This window comes from Topomyia yanbarensis, unplaced genomic scaffold (assembly GCF_030247195.1).
Source record: "Topomyia yanbarensis strain Yona2022 unplaced genomic scaffold, ASM3024719v1 HiC_scaffold_95, whole genome shotgun sequence".
NCBI classification, from domain to species: Eukaryota; Metazoa; Arthropoda; class Insecta; order Diptera; family Culicidae; genus Topomyia; species Topomyia yanbarensis.
In genome coordinates this window covers 14,145-30,515 of record NW_026684213.1, presented here as the reverse complement: position 1 = coordinate 30,515, position 16,371 = coordinate 14,145, and the positions used below count along the sequence as shown (strand labels likewise).

The following is a 16,371-nucleotide window of genomic DNA, read 5'->3' as shown; positions in this document are numbered from 1 at the left end:
GAACCCACCAGTGAAATCCATAACATTACACGAACATCACACAATAAAAGACAGACGTTAAGAAGGTTGAGTGTTTTCATAGCATAAGATCCGCGAAATCCCTCCAGTTTGCCCAGTAGCGCGCCGACCCTGCGACTAGGTCCGAGTCACGTGCTGCTGAAGCTTGTCGGGTAAACCTTAAGTTACAAATTTGACGCGTACTTTTTAAAATCTTTCAAGTACTTAAGTACATTAAGTAACTTAAAGTAACTAAATATGTAAGTCTTTTGGCGCTGCGTCGTATTGAAGATTTAGTGCTTGCCCCTCGAATTTCTGTGAGCCGCTCAGCTCCTGTTTTTGTGAGCTATTAATCTTTCGTCTCAGTGATCCAGTTTGGTCTTGATACCATGAGCCATTATGCTCCGGTTTCCGAGAGCTATTTAGACTCGGACGGTTTTCATCAGGAGACATGAGGCCCCTCGAGCCAGCAGAGGGTTTCTCCAGATGACATCGTAGTGCAGCTCAGATGCGGATCGGCAACACACCGAGTTGCCCTAGTTTGCTAACCCATACAACATAGATGTTTCGCGTCACCTTGAAGTCGCATCAAGCCATCGATGGTGTACGGTACAGGCGGTAGAAGGCTCTTCTGAGAATAATAAAAAAGAAAAGGGACAGTTAAATCTGTATATTTGGCAAAACAATACTCGGCACATACTCGGACAATATGTTCGATATCGAGATAACCGTCGCCACAAGTGTAGACACCACCATTCGCGAACCGAATACGTCGAAGATGAGCGTGTAACGAGCGTGTAAGAGTCTCGATAGAGCAGGGGATGTTCGAAACTGTAGAGTAATGATCGGGGGACAAACTATCAATAATTCCAAGGGTATACTTAAGCTGACCAATTCTGACGAAAAAATCCGTACACCATACCGCAACGAAGCGGAATCATTCACCACGCTCAGGCAAACAGTCCGCACAGTGTACGGATGTTTTCGTCAGAGTTGATCAGCTTAGGTATACTGCATAGCATCAAATTCTCCGACGTAAACTGAAGCAGTGTCATTGTATTTAAATGAGGCGATGAGGTTTTGATTAAATATACCAAAGCCAGTGGACTGTCCATGATCGCATATCTGTCCCATAATGATAGGAAATCCCATAGAAAACGGGACAACTATGCGATCATGGGTAGTGGAGCCATCGAGACTTGATCCGTTGGTGTTGCAGTTGACTTCTCGAAATTTAATATAAAAAATGTTGGGGATCACTAGCGGACGTGTGTGATCGATCCAGAATTCCACGTATTTCATATTTCATTGGATGTGATGAAGAATTCAGTAGAATCAGAAGCATGCAAGAAATTGACACGGTTGGGATAATACGAAGAAGAAGTCAATATTTGAGATTCATGATGGTTTAAGGCTCAAGAAACCTTTTTGAGCATGTGTGAGTAGTATGCGTAGAAAAACTTGTGTTCAGCTTTGCCGGTTTACCCGAATAGAATTTTACAATAGCATTTACCCTACAAACAATCATAAAACAATAAATATTATAGTTATTACTGTTTCAACATTGTTCGTCGCAGAGTTCTCGCAGTAGATTTACAATAAAATTTCATGTAACAATCAATTTTACTGTTCAGGAAAAAACTGATGCAGTAAATTCACATCAAATTTTGTTGTTTTCGAGAAAAAAATGTATGGAGAAAAATCGATGTTTTAAAATGTTAAGATACATAACCCCCCTTTTTACTGTAAAAGTCGATTTTACATTGAAATTTACTGTAGAAACGTTAAAGTTTATTGTTTTTGTATTGAAGCATAACACTAGAACTTGCTGTAAATTATTGTAAAATTACTGTACTGTCACAGTGAAAATCATGGTTTCGTTACTGTACATTTCTATTCGGGTATCCATATAAAATCTTTTCAAACTCTAAAAGAGTAATATCAGTCGATTGATTAGATAATTACTATTCAAATTATGCCAAATAGTTGGTGGAAAAACTATTGATTGATCAGAACGGTGCTTTTGAAACCGTGGCTGTGTTTTTTTTCATTGCGCAGTTGTGTAGCGTTCCTCAGCACAGTGTGGTAGTGAGACAAAAAATCACAGCCCGGTGAAGGAACAAGAAGACGGGGCGCACAGCGAGCACGATGGATCGACCAGATAGAGGACGACCTGCGGACCCTTCGAAAACTGCGAGGCTGGCGACAAGCAGCAATGGACCGAGTGGAGTGGAGGCGGTTTCTGCATACAGAAAGAGACAATAAGGCTCTAGCCTGAACGGTAAGGTAAGTAAGTGAGCTCCCCAGCAACAATTGTGGTTTTATGGTACTCTTGAAGGCCTTCTTAAAACTTAGAATGCTCTTGTAGTATGCTATAAAACTAGAAATGTTACTTGGGGTGATAATCGAGCGCCTCTCCTGGCATAGAATAGGGGCGAGTGCTTTGCCATAACACTGCATTCGGTTACAGTAAATGCGAAAATATTTAATGCAATGTTAGAAAATATAATATGTTCGATTAAAATGTGAATAATATGTTAAATGAAATTATTTGAGTTTCTTTTACCAAAGTTATCTTCTGAGAAAATTTTATCATTCCTTGTAGTCAAAATTGGCGAGAGACCTCAACACCATTGGTTTATTATGGAGGCTAGGCCCACTGCCGGGGACTACATCGAGTAAAAAGCGAAGAAGCGGGGAGCTTCACGCTCGGAGCAGAGTAGATTCACTGACGGGACATATCCGAGTAGATCTCGATAAAGCTGGGAGCTGAGTGGCTCAAACAAACGGGTATCGGTTTCGAGAGAAATTCCGCCGCCGGGGTACTCTCAGTCGGGGTAAGGTAAGTTCACGGCGAGAACTATATAAGTAGATTGCGACCAATTTGGGAGAAAAATCGATCACGAAAACGTCAGCCGGGGAATATCCGAGTGGAGCTCGGGGCCAAGCGTCTCACGTACGCAGGGAATCTATGCAACGTAATAGATGGAGAGAATGACGAAAACCAAGGGAAATGTCAGGAACTGAATGACTCAAAGGTCGAGGTTGGGATAGTGCTGAGTAAGTCCACCTGATGCAGAGATGTGCAGCGAAACGGGCGCCAACGCTTACCGTGTCGTTTTAGCCAAGATGAAGGGTCCAACGTGCTGACAATCTGAAAACTAACTTCCGCGACCAAAGGGGTTGAAAGCGAAGAAAGATTCCGGTCCGGACGGTACCCCATCGTAGGACTGGAGATCGCGTTCTTGGAGTTTTCAGACATAATCAGAGTTGTGCTACAGGAAAACCTGGATGAAGGGTGCTTCCCCTCCACAAGCTGGTGTTGCTGCCATCAAAATCAGGGGAGCCACCACGAGATCCCGCATAGTATCATCCTATCCATAGTATCATTGGCAAACTACGCTGAAAGTGAGAACGGGCTATGGCAAAGGAAGTTCGGATTCCAGAAAGGGAATTCGGCGGTGGATGCAATCCGCACAGTAATCGCAAATGTGGAGAAAGCTTCGAATCAAAACAGAAGGGGAAGAACGCGTTAAAAAGCGCGAATTGGATGGCTATCCCCGTTGCACAGAATGTAGGTCCTGGATTACCTGTACAAATTTCTGAAATGTTACTACTAGAACCTAGTGCTGGTCTACAAGGCGAACATGGGGCAGAGGTAGATTAGGGTCAGGGCGGGAGCACTTTAGGGTTCCCTACTCGACTAAACTGTGTATTATGGAGTACAACGTATTGTTAACATCAGAACTGCCTAGGAAAGTTGAAATCGTCGGTTTTGTAGATGACATCTACCTGACGATAACTGGTGAGACTCTTAAAGAACTAGAGATGCTTACCGCAGAGTCGATAGGCAGCATTGGAACTTGGTTAGCTGAAGTCAAGTTGCATCTGGCTTATCACAAAACGGAGGAGCAAGATGCAGCAACAGGTGTCATGTTGCTGCTGTCTCATCCCCAATACTGAGGTATGACGTTCAAAGCGGGCCCGGAAGAAGCTGGCGAGCACGTTTCACCTAACGTCTGTTCGTCTCTCGAGCGCGTATAGAACAATATTGTCGAAGGCGGTATGCGTCATAGCCGGGATGGTACCCATCTGCAGCATTCTGGTTGAGAATGCAGAATCTACCAGCGGAGGAATACACGAATGGCTAGGAGACTGGAGGTATACAATGTGGAAGAAGGAATGTGGTCCGACCGACTCACCTCAAATGTGTCGGTGTGGGTGCTTAGGAAGCATGGTGAGGTGAACTTCCATTCAACGCAGTTTTTGTCCAGGCACGGATGCTTCTGGGAGAACCTGCATTGGTTTGGACATGCTTCATCACCGCTTTTCCCGGAGTGCGTGATTGTGCAAGTAACGCCAGAACATGAGGTTGTCGAATGCCCTAGGTTCGAAGAAGTTAGGCGTGACAGTGGAACATATCGTCGAAGAGATGTACCTCGATGAACATATCTGAGATGTGGTCAACAGAGTAGTGTCGAGTATACTCTCCGAGCTGCAGAGGAAGTGGCAAAGAGACCAACAAAGCAGTGTCACCGTGAAACATCATATCGACTTCGGGAAAAATTCCGTTGCCGGGAACCAGTTGAGTAGTTCGCGATGTAGCACCAGAATCGGGTCACCGGGGTGCCAGCGAACCGCAGGCCAGGCTCCACCGGAATCGCCGGATCGACCTCGAGTAGACCGCTTCGAACAGCCAGCAGCGGTTTGTTGGACGTCAGTGAACCGGAAGCTACGCTCCACCCGTAATCGCTGGACAGACCTCGGTACCTTTTGTCCACCGTTTGGGGACTATATCGAGTAGATTGGGACGAAGCGGGGAGCTAAATGACTCACGAAAATAAGCATCGGAATCTGGATAAATCCACCGCCGAGGAAAACACTGGGCTGGATTCTAATTTGGCTGGGAGCTAACTCCTTCCCCGGGGAACTCTCAGTCGGAGTTTCACCGCCGGATAATATTCGAGTAGATCTCGATAATGTTGGGAGCTAAATGACTCAAGAAAGCGGGTATCGGTGTCGGCATAAATTCCGCAGTCCGGTAGCTCTCAGTCAGCTTTAGGTGATTTCGCCGCCAGGGACTATCCGAGTACATTGTGATAAGGCTGGGGATGGATGGAGACGAATGTAGGAGAAGGGCTTAATGGCTCTAAGGTCGAGCCATTTTATGGATCAAGTGAGGCTTCGAGACAGATGCGGAAAACTCGTGAACAAAAGAAAGAGGTGCGACAAAAGCACAATGAGAACCCCCCATCAAGTACTACCTTGGCACGAAAGTGAGGCACACTACAGGCTAGTCGTTTGAAGCCTTTTGAATCTTACTATAAAACAAATTTCCCACCCCCGAAACATTTTTTTGCTACGCCACAGATTTTCCACCCAGTGCTAGATTATAGCACTGACGGGTTACAGATGAAATAAAATCGAGCATATTGCGCATTTCCCACCAACCTGGACTTCGCCCTTTCAAAGTTCGAGTGATCTTCAAGCTGCGAGCTGTCAAGTCACATTTATTTTAAGTGATAGAGATAGTAATTTCATAGATCTCAGTGTCATTACATAATGGACATTTGCTAATATTTTGAACTGTTGAGAATGCTAGGTTCTTACTGAATTATTTATTATTATTTAAAAACAGGGCTGTCCTAATTCAAATGGTTGGATAAAATGATCGTGTACTGCCAAAAACATTGGCCAGGATGACCCGATCCGTAGATCTTTTTTTATTTCGATTATAGAGGTTTTAACCTTTAGGTCATTCGCCTCTTCGGGTTAGAAAAATCTCTGATGAAAATTTCTAACACTATGTGCGGGGTCGGGGCTCGAACCCAGGTGCGCTGCGTACAAGGCAATCGATTTACCAACTACGCTACGCCTACCCCCATCCGTAGAAGAGTAAAATAGTAAATTAGTAAAATTACCTGTCCCTCATAAAGCATTGTCCAGATTGAAAGGGATTTTGCTTTATTTTTGCATCGAAGAGCAACAACCTTAAAGGTTAAATCGTCAAATAAGCAAAAAAAAATATAAATTATATTTCCGTTTGATTTTATACATTTTCTTGGAGATTACGCCTTCTTTAAAACATGAGCTGTTGCTTCGAGTTTAATATTTTCGAATTTTTTGGGTTAATTTATTTTGGAATTAATTATGAAAGTGGCCTATTGGGGTTGCTTTTCGGTTCGCGAAAGCTGATCCACCGCAGATAGCGTTCAATGTTAAGAAGAAAAGTTATTCAATGGTAGATTCCAAGATTTTCGTTTGCATCAATCATTCTTCACTGAGGGAATTGGAAACAGTTGGTCCCAGAAAGCAAATCGCTCAGTGAAAAGTCCTCTTTCCATCACCAGCTCCTGCCCGATGTTTAGGTAGTGATCCTCGGTGCTGCTAACGGGAATCCAATCCGGCATTGATATTTTATCGGCTTTGTTTGGATTTCTGAAATGGAAATTTAATTATTATGAATACATACTTTGGTAACAACCGAAGTTGTACCCGGTTTTCGCAAAGGTGCTCCACATTCCGGTAACCCTTTCAACGGTTGAATTTTCCGGATCAGTAACATTGAAAATAGGTGCCCTTGATGGAATGACTAGCAGATACAGTAGATCATCATGATGAACCGCTCCGTATGGTGTTTTATCGTCCGGATAATATAAGAAACTGTATCGTCCAACGTAAGAAAATTTATACTGATAAACGGTCGTATGACGGGATGCCAGTTGTATGAACCGATGCATTGCGAATCCAATTAGGCTGTCGGCGAAGAGCTGCGAAAATCAAATCAATACATGTTTATTACTCTATAAAAGGACATCTTGAATCTGATTTGCGAAAATACTTACATAATTCAACCCCGTCAACGAATTGCTAAGGCTAAGGCTTTCATCGCCAAGAAATTTCTCTCGCAACAGTTTGCTCCTGTTTCTGGACTCCTCAGTGTGCCTTTCATACAGGAACAGAACTGGTGCAAGAGTATCGAAGTTTTGATCTAGCTCATTTCTAAGCGTTTCATTTTTCAAGAATGCCACTGCAGGGCCAGCAAATTCGTCCTTTGTTATTCCGGCGATTATCGGCACCTTCATGAAATCACCTTTCAAGAATGCCTCTGTCGGATCTCGATCGAGGAAACGTTCCTGTCCCAGGTTTGGCTCAACTACCGGCTTCCACAGCAGCACTGGATTCCACGAAATCACAAACATATACTCCAAGCTATCGGCGAACTCCGTCGCGGGTTTCTGGCGCAAACAGGCAACCATTTTCTCTGTGGGTGTCACTTCGCATCCCAATAGAGCAGCCTGTTTACGAGCAAGTTCGATTTGATCGGTTGGTATATCCACTTGACTGGTTGCCGCAGCACTCATTACGATCGCCCGGTGGAATAGTCCGCGGGACATGGGCGAGATCAAATGTAGCGCCGAGCTTAACGCTCCTGCGCTATATCCCATCAGTGTGACCGAGTCCGGATTACCGCCGAAACTGGAAATGTGATCCCGGATCCATCGAAGGGCCATCACTTGGTCTTTCAGACCGGCATTCCCCGGGCAATCTGCCGTCCCAGTGCTCATAAAACCAAGTGAACCTAGCCGATAGTTGATTGTAACCAGGACAATGTCTTGATCCATGAGGTACTGCGGACCTGCGTTGTTCCGACTCTGTCCAGAGAAAGCGTAAAATCCTCCGGGATGAATGTAAACCAGCACGCTCTGGGGGCGAATTCGAATCAATTCTCCTGGGATTTGCTTAGTGTATACATTGAGGCGGAGGCAATCTTCCGAAACTTCGCTTCGGTTGTAGGCTGGCTGGGGACACATCGGTCCATCTTCGGTAGCATCCAGCAGGTCTTCCCATGCGGTGACTGGTTTCGGAGCCTGGAAACGTAACTCTCCGGTGGGTGGTTGAGCGTAGCGAATGCCACGAAATGCAAAGAATTGTCTTCCTAGTCGACTTTCCAAAACAGATCCTTTGATAGAACCAAGTGAAGTGTGAACGACAGGTGGTTTTGTACAACTATCTGCTACTACACTGTTGGAAATAATAATTCCAATCGAAATAAATGCGGCGAAATGCATTTTGCTCTAGGCAACGTTGAAAACTGTGTTATCGTTCGCTTGCGAGGTATATTATATAACCAGTGAGATTGAAAGGGGATTTTTTCTGCCATGGTTTAACCGATCATTTCCATAAACATTTCGCTAATGGAGTAGGTTTTGAAGAAGTCATGCGAAAGTTAGTCACATTCGCTGTTCATACTTTGTTGATATTCTATTAGAATGATGAAAATAGGGGTTTTTTGGCTCGCAAACGCTCCTTCTGTCTCGCACTACTTGTAATTGTTTTAGTGCAGCGGTTGTATAGTGATCGATTTCGGTTTATTGGTATGATGCAGTCTTGCAAACTAAACTCTCGCTGTGTGATCACTTCAGTTGCGCTGTTCTTTTACAGGTTGGGTATTTTTTATGGTATGGGATTTATGGAATTCAAATTATACAAGGGGTTACATACCTTTTTGCGAGAAAAATTTCAAGAAAGTTTGACTTTACGTAAGGGCATAAAGCAATGATTTTATTACATCAAAGTTTTAGTATTTTGGTAGTAGGGGAAAGTGGTCGTTGCTGGCTTTGGTCGGTTGTTGGCACCCCTACGTAACTTTTGGCAGAAAGCAGATATGGTCATTCTGACAAATCTTATGAAGTGTTATATCCGCGCGTTATTTTTGTGCTGATAGCTGAAGCAAACAGACTCGTCCAAATTTATTCAAAAGTTTTTTTTGATCATTTGCTTAGTGTTATAGAAAGAAGTAAATTTATCGAAAAAATATGCGCATTGAATATTTACAAAGTGCATTTATTCTATATTGCGATTCAACATTGAATGGCGTCGAAATGTTCGCCACAATTTTTTTGTTCAGTTCTCAAAAAGGTTACAAAAATCAATTGTTGGCACCCAAACATGTACGGTTGTCGTCACCCCATTTTTCGTGGCAAATGCTGAATTCTCTATAACCCAATCAATATGTATGTTCAGAACGAGCTTGACGAATAGATGCCAGAGATGATTGATTTTTGACACCATTTTGATATCCAAGATGGCGACATCCGGTTTAGCGGAACTCTCTGTATCCCAATTAATGTGCATATTTTCGACATGGTTTTTTATGTGCCAAAAATCGATGTCTGATGACATTTTGAAATCCAAGATAGCGACATCTCTATTCTTAAAGCACCCAGATTGGAGGTTTTCAGATTTGTCTATAGTAAATAATCCGTAACATCTATTATGACGGATTTTTGCCTTTCTCATATAGAAAGGTTATGAAATTGCTCCAAAAACCGACTTTTCAATCGAGGCCCGGAAGGCCGCGTGTCATATACCATTCGAATGTCTGTGTATGTATGTGTGTATATCTGTGTATATGCTTTTTAGAGAGCATTAAAAACTTTCAAGAAAGCCCTGAGACGGGAAAAAATGTACAAAAACCCAAATGTTTCAGGGAATGGGTTTGGGCTGCCATCACCTGACTTGATAAAAACCACAGCTCTTTTCCAGAACCTGATTCCTACCTGCCACTAATTTACGGTATTACTTCGAGGAGGGGTTTTTATGTGTATAGCACCTACTCTTATTCAATTACTTAGTAGTTCGTTCCTTCAGCAGGGTTACAGAACCACTCCTTAACACACCACCAGTTCTCCACCATCCACACAGAATGGCAATTTCTGCAGTCGCAGTCGGAAAACTGGCTGTGAGTGCTCCTCCCCTACTAAGACAATCTGGGCGGCAAACTTCAGACTGTCCAATTCACCAAGCCCTTCGGCTCCCTTGTGCCATTCAGTACCACGACACGGCTCCCTTGAACCAGTTAGCACAGCAACTCCCTTCTCGCACCATTCAGTGCCATTTACTCGTTGAGTTTCCGACTTGTTCGCAAACTACTCGGACTAGTCCCCGACGGTGGACCTAGCCTACTCCGACGGAGAATTCCCCGGCGAGTGAAGTTCTCTCGAAACTGAGCCAACCAGCCAGGTGTCGAGGTCAGTTCGGCAATTCGGGTGGAACAGGGCGTCCGGTTCGCTGGTGCCTCGACGACTCGTGACTGGTGGTGTCTCGTCGCGGTCTACTCGGTCTAGTCCACTGTGCTGAATTTAGCTTACGCCGACGGAGACTTCTCTGGTGAAGAAAGTTCTTCCGATACCGATTCTTCTTTGGTTTTAGCACTAAAATTTCTTGTGCCCTTTGGCTCTCTCGTTTAATTTCGATCAACTTCCCCGATGAGCCATTCAGCCCCCGCTCTTACTTGTTTGCGAACTACTCGGTCTAGTCCTCGACGATGGATCTACCCTACTTCGACGGATAATTCCTCAGCGAGAGAGGCTCTTCCGAAGCCGAGCGGTAGATTTCCCCCGATACTGATGTTCATTTCCGTGAGCCATTTAGCTCCGCTTGTCCCGATCTACTCGATCTAGTCCCCGGCGGTGGATCTAGCCTACTCAAGGGGCCAGCCAGTAGGTGCTGAGGTCCATCCAGCGATTCCGAGTGGAGCGTAGCTTTCGGCTCACTGGCGCTCAGCGACCCGCTGCTAGCTATTCGATGCGGTCAACTCGGTCCAATCCCCGGCGGTGGATCTAGCCTACTCATGAGCTACCCGGTGGGGTGTCGAGGTCGGTCCGGTGAGTCCGGTATAGCTCGACGTCCGGTTTATTGGCACCCCGACGACCCACCGGTCCCCGGCGGTGGACCTAGTCTACACCCTCGGAGAGTTCCCCGGCGGTGGAATTTCTGTCGAAACTCAATTTGTGGCTTCTTGTTGGTCCCTGTTCTTGTCTGTGTGTGTGTATGTACGGACATGTTAACAAAATGTCCACATCAGTTTCGCGATGATGGTTGAACCTATTTTCACAAATTTAGTAGTAAATGAAAGGTATAACTTTCCCATAGGTTGCTATTGAATTTCATTTTAATCCGACTTCCGATTCCGGAGTTACGAATTAAGAAGTACAATCACATAGAAAATCTAGCTATAGTTTGTCCACATCGGTTTCTCGGAGTTTTCTAAACCGATTTTCACAAACTTAGCCTTAAATGAAAGGTACACATTTCCATCGTCTGCTATTGAATTTTGTGTGGATCCGACTTCTAGTTCCTGAATTAAAGGGTGATGAGCACGATCACGCAGAAAATCCTGATTCCATAGGATACTGCGATTAATGTATAAAGGTGATTTTTTATTAAAATTGTGATTATAACTGCTTGAATGTGTAGTTGTAGGCCCCTAGCATTCATTCAAAGTCTTTTTGGCCACATTGGCCACTATTGGCGGTTCCGGAAGCCCCGGTGAAAACGGCTGGATCAATTTGACAAAACTTAGTACCAACTGAAAATTTCTATAACCCGTAAACTGCAGTTTAATTTTATTCCTATCCGACTTCCGGTTTCGCAGTTACGGGTTGTTGCGTGCGGTCACATCGTCGCTGTTGTGCTATCTTATGACAAGCGCCATTTAGCACATTTCGAGAAAAACGATTTTTAAAGTTTGAGATTGAATATCTTGAAATTTATAAATGGTATAAACAATCCAAAGAAGACAATTGATGCTTCTATCTGTTCTGCATTAATCTCTCAAATATTACGAAGATCGGTTGACTATGTTGCGAGTTTTTACTATGAATGTAAACAAAAGTCGCACTCACACGTGTATTTTTTTTTTTTTTTATTTAATTCGTTTATTTGACACGGCTCATAGCGGTAGCTTAACGGAGCCGTGGATCTTTTATATGTTTACAATACATGTAAAAATAAAAATAAGAAAACAACAACAAGAATTAATTAATTGGATCTCGTGCGCGCAACTTTTTATTGCGAGCGGAGACCTTTTTTCGCGAGGTCTGCTGGCAAACAGCGTCAGGGGGGTCATTCAATTCTCTCTTGTTTTTCACGTCCCGGTCGAAGCTGGCTTGGTGTCCGGGATCAGATGTTCTCCCTTGCTTCTTGCACTTATTGTTGACTATTGTAAATCCGTCGTCATTGTTACTGCATTCGTTGCCGATGTTGCTTACAGTTGCTTTTGGGGTGCTTGATGATTCTTTTGCGGTTGTCATTATGGTCTGAACAGCTGCCACAAAATTGGCCACCGTTTGTGGTTCAGGCATTGGTATTGAAAACTCTGTTTTAGGTTGGTTTGCCGTAGATGAGTTGGCAATCGGTTGAGATGCATTTTCCTCTGCATCTTCCGCGCAAGGTTGTCCATGATGAGCTGTCTGATTACAATACTTGCACGTAGGCGTTTGCCCCTCATGGGTGCATAGCGTAGTTTGCATAATTGTAGTTCCGTGAGTATTGAGTTTTATTGCCAAGTAGGAGGGTATAGGCCTTTCAACCCGCATCCTCACTACAAAAACGCCGTTAGGAGTACCCGGGAAGAAGTTTCTCCAAGTATCAGGTGTAACGGATTCTACTTCTCCGTATTGCGACATGCATTTTGCAATTGGCTCAGGAGGGGTACGAGGTGATAGGTCATATAACCTTACATCAATATAATCATTCTCAATGTATACGGGAATCTTAATTCCAACGTTGTCACTTTCAATCACGTGTTTTAAGTTGTTCTTCAAAACGAAACGCTCGGCTTGTGCTAACGTGTTGAATGATATTAACACTACATTGCGAAGATGATGATACTGAAGGTACAAGACTTCCGCAAGCCTAAGTTGCATTTTTACCTTCAGAAGGTATTCCACTTCACTAAAACTCGGTCGTTTTAAACAAAATTTAAAGTCAACGACCGCAGCGTTGGGTCGAAGTAGCGCTTTTTCGTCAACTTTACTCATGATGACAAGAATAATCCGATATTTCCTTTGTTCTCGAGACAATGCACACTAGATCGAGAGGCCTGTTGTTCACTTGGCTCGATTGTACGTCTGACTGCGGCAGAAGTAGAAAGTAGACTGACACACGTGTATTGATGACAAAATTTGTATGACGTGTCATAATCGTGCATGGAAAATTTTCCATAGAAAAAAATCATCACTTTTTAACTTTTATTCATATCTTTGGGTTCATATGGTCTAGAAACATTCGGTGAAATGCATTTTAAAGGAAATGAGTCAGGGAATCTAGAAAAAATGGTTATTCTTGATTACAGTGTTGCCAAACATATTTTATTTCCAGTTCAAAACTAAAACTGTGTTTTTCTCACAACTCGTATAATTTTCTTTCGAAAATGTTTACGCTATTGTGTTCCTCAGACATTTTCACACATAAAACCGTCTAAAACTTCAATATAACTTGAGCCAATCCCTAGATATAGTGATTTGAAGCAAAAAACTCACAATTTCTCATCATGTTTCTAGCTATATCTAAGTAACCAAGTAGAATTTCAAAATTCTGAAAACGCCAATTTGTAGAGATTTTTCAAACAAGTAATGTGGCATATCTAACTCAGTTTACCCCAAAATGGCGTTTGTCATAAGATAGCACAACAGCGACGACATAGAAAATTCCAATAAATCACACCGATATCGCGATGAATGCACAAAGGAAAAAATTCGGTAGAATGTGTGTTAAACAACTTGCATTTGCGATTCTAAGTTACTGGTGGCCAACCGAGGTCTCGTTGACCACATTGACCATCATAGACAGTTCCGGAGGTACCCTAAAAAAGTGGCCACCTATAAAAATTAACAAAGCTCACATCAGTTGATCGGGGATCTTGGGCCGATTTTCACAAACTTAATCCCAAATGAAAGGTATATTATCCCCATAGATGTCTATAAAATTTCGTACGGATCGGTTATACGGTACCGGAAATATAGACCGTCCAGTCACATATGAAATTCCCATATAAGCCAGAACTAAATTGTTTTCAATCGGCAATTAAATTTCAGAAATCGAATTCGTATGTTCGATGCCAAATATATCTAAATTCTCGCAATTTTTTTTTTTTTGACAAAAATCAACAAGGAAACCAAACTATGTCTCCAACCAATGGTTCAAGTTTTCGATTTAGTCTTTTTACTTTAACAAAATTTTGGAAATCAAATCAATCTTATTTTTTGTCATGTCATGCACGATTCTCGATAGTACACCTTCACTTCGTTTAGCGTAAAAAATACTATCGAATCACAAAATAAATTTCAAAATACTTCTTTTTATGTTTTATATTGAATTAAACTCTTCAAAAATAATATGTTTCAGTAAATTAATCACCCTATTAGTGATAAACTACCCTATGATGATGATGATGATGATGATGATGATGATGATGATGATGATGATGATGATGATGATGATGATGATGATGGTCCCACCTCATACCCCCACAAAGGTGTGAGCTGAACGATTTATCTAGAAGATAATTAATATTTTAAATCATGACAAGACCTGTTAACAAAAAAAACGGACTGGTTCAATTTACAGACATAGCCTTTCCTTCAAGAGAACGTAACCAGATATATTTCGAATATTCTATCAACAACCAGAGTCCATCAAGAAAATTTCCATTCCGGGAAGATACTTGATAGAATCGGGAATTGAACCCAATAGCTTCCATTTCTGATAATTTTCTGTAAGACTTCTTCCGCCTGACTAAGACATCGGTACTACCACCTGCTAAGGTGAGAAGTGACGAGCCTAGTGGCAGTGCAGTCTAATCGAGTTATATCATCCACATCAGGCCCCTTTATTGAAAGTTGCGTACCACTAACCCAAGGCAATCCAGGGATATTCCTTTCCGGGAATACCCTGGATTGATCAGGAATTGAACCCGATATCTTGTTATATCAGAAGAAGTCACCAAGCCCCCCACTCAACGAACCAACTCCGTTATTGCCGCTATGGCAGCAATAACCGAGGTTAACTCTATTGTCGAGCAAAGCCAGCAAAGCAACTCCATCATTAAATCAGACCCTGATCACAACAAAAGTCTAAAAGCTTCAATTCAACCCGATGAGCTCTTAGTACTGGTCACCATGGTCGATTTCAAGTTAGTCTCTATCTGCTTATCGCGCGCGTGGCTCAGACTTCTGTAGACATCTCATTATTTTTAAAAACTATAATAAACAATTAACAAAAATCCATCATCATCATAGCGAATATAATAACTTAGTGTGACTAAATGCAAATAATAGAAGAGAAAAAGAAATACAATCTTCGTGGTATTACATAGTTATTCAAATAACTCCAAAATATAAAAATTTAAATCACTATGTACATCATTTTAAAATGTTTTGGTTTCCATCAACCAGGATGATTGAAACGACGTGTAAAACATTTCCTTGGTCTAGTATAGGTCTTTTGAATATGGCAGCAATTCGTTGAGCATTTCCATAAATTTATACGAATTTGAATTTCGTAGGACTTCTTTGAAGTTCTAGAACTATCCTACATCTCTGAAATTCGTAAGATATTTTATTTCCTAAAGCAGAAGGTGTTGTTTTTTGCATATTTTATTCTTGTAATATTAATACTATGTTCACACTACAGAGATAAAACATGTTATAATAATTGGCAGCAAGAAAAACGTCATCAAGATAGCGTTAAAACACGTTTTAACTCGTAGTGTGAACGTAGTATAACAGTAGATGAAAGTATTGAAACAAAATCCGGAATACTGGTGTTATCTGTGTGGTCACTTCCTTGCAGAAGTTTCCGTTTTGTAGGTGCGATAGCGTCACAAATCTTCTCAGCTACTGGATCACAGATTTCTGGAAATTTCGAAGATTTCCTTGAAGTTAGTATGGCTTCTCCAAAGCTTGTGGAACACGCTGTACCTACAGTTTTCCTCTAAATACTTCGTTGAAGTTAAATATGAGTTTCATGAAAAGTACTGATGTTTAAAAGATTTTCCATAAATCCTTACAATATTTTTCATCCTTCGCGAGATTCCAGAGATTTTCATTACGGTCGTAAGATTTTCTTGAAGTTCAGTTCAGTTTGACTTAATTACAGTTAGCCGTTAACAAAATATGCTGAAACTGTAATACTATTTTTAAATGTTCAGTTCGCAGTTCCTGATGTTGGTAAAATATGCGTAAAAATCGTCAATGCTTTGCTGTTTATAGAAAATGTTTGCTTAGAAAGTCTCTGAAGTTTGAAGTATTTCTAAATGATATACGACCTTCGAAAGCCTATATTAAAGTTCGTTGAGATACTCTGCAGTTTGACATAAACAAACTAAAGCTAACGTTAATGTCGTACAAATTGTGTGATGTTCTAAGCATGTCCTTGTAAGATTGAAATATATAAAACTTTCCTTAAATTTGTAGAACGTCTCTAAAACTTGTAGAATTTGTTTATTCTTGATATATTTAACGATGAATTTATGACTTGAAAATATTGCATATATGGGAGTTGGAAGTACTTTGATGGATCTGGCAA

The 16,371-nt window shown here is 41.9% G+C and overlaps 2 protein-coding genes across 2 annotated transcripts in view; both read right to left on the bottom strand.

Moving 5' to 3' along the window:
• LOC131696216 (cytochrome P450 6g1-like) overlaps positions 1-16,371 on the bottom strand; it is a 46,208-nt gene that overhangs the window by 16,415 nt on the left and 13,422 nt on the right. The window lies entirely within an intron of this gene.
• On the bottom strand, positions 6,009-8,658 carry LOC131696215 (juvenile hormone esterase-like). Its single transcript, XM_058984758.1, has 3 exons — positions 6,843-8,658; positions 6,493-6,767; positions 6,009-6,435 (listed from the first exon to the last, which is right to left on the bottom strand). Exons 1-3 carry the CDS (start codon positions 8,067-8,069, stop codon positions 6,264-6,266), a joined length of 1,674 nt encoding a protein of 557 aa, XP_058840741.1. The 5' UTR covers positions 8,070-8,658; the 3' UTR covers positions 6,009-6,263.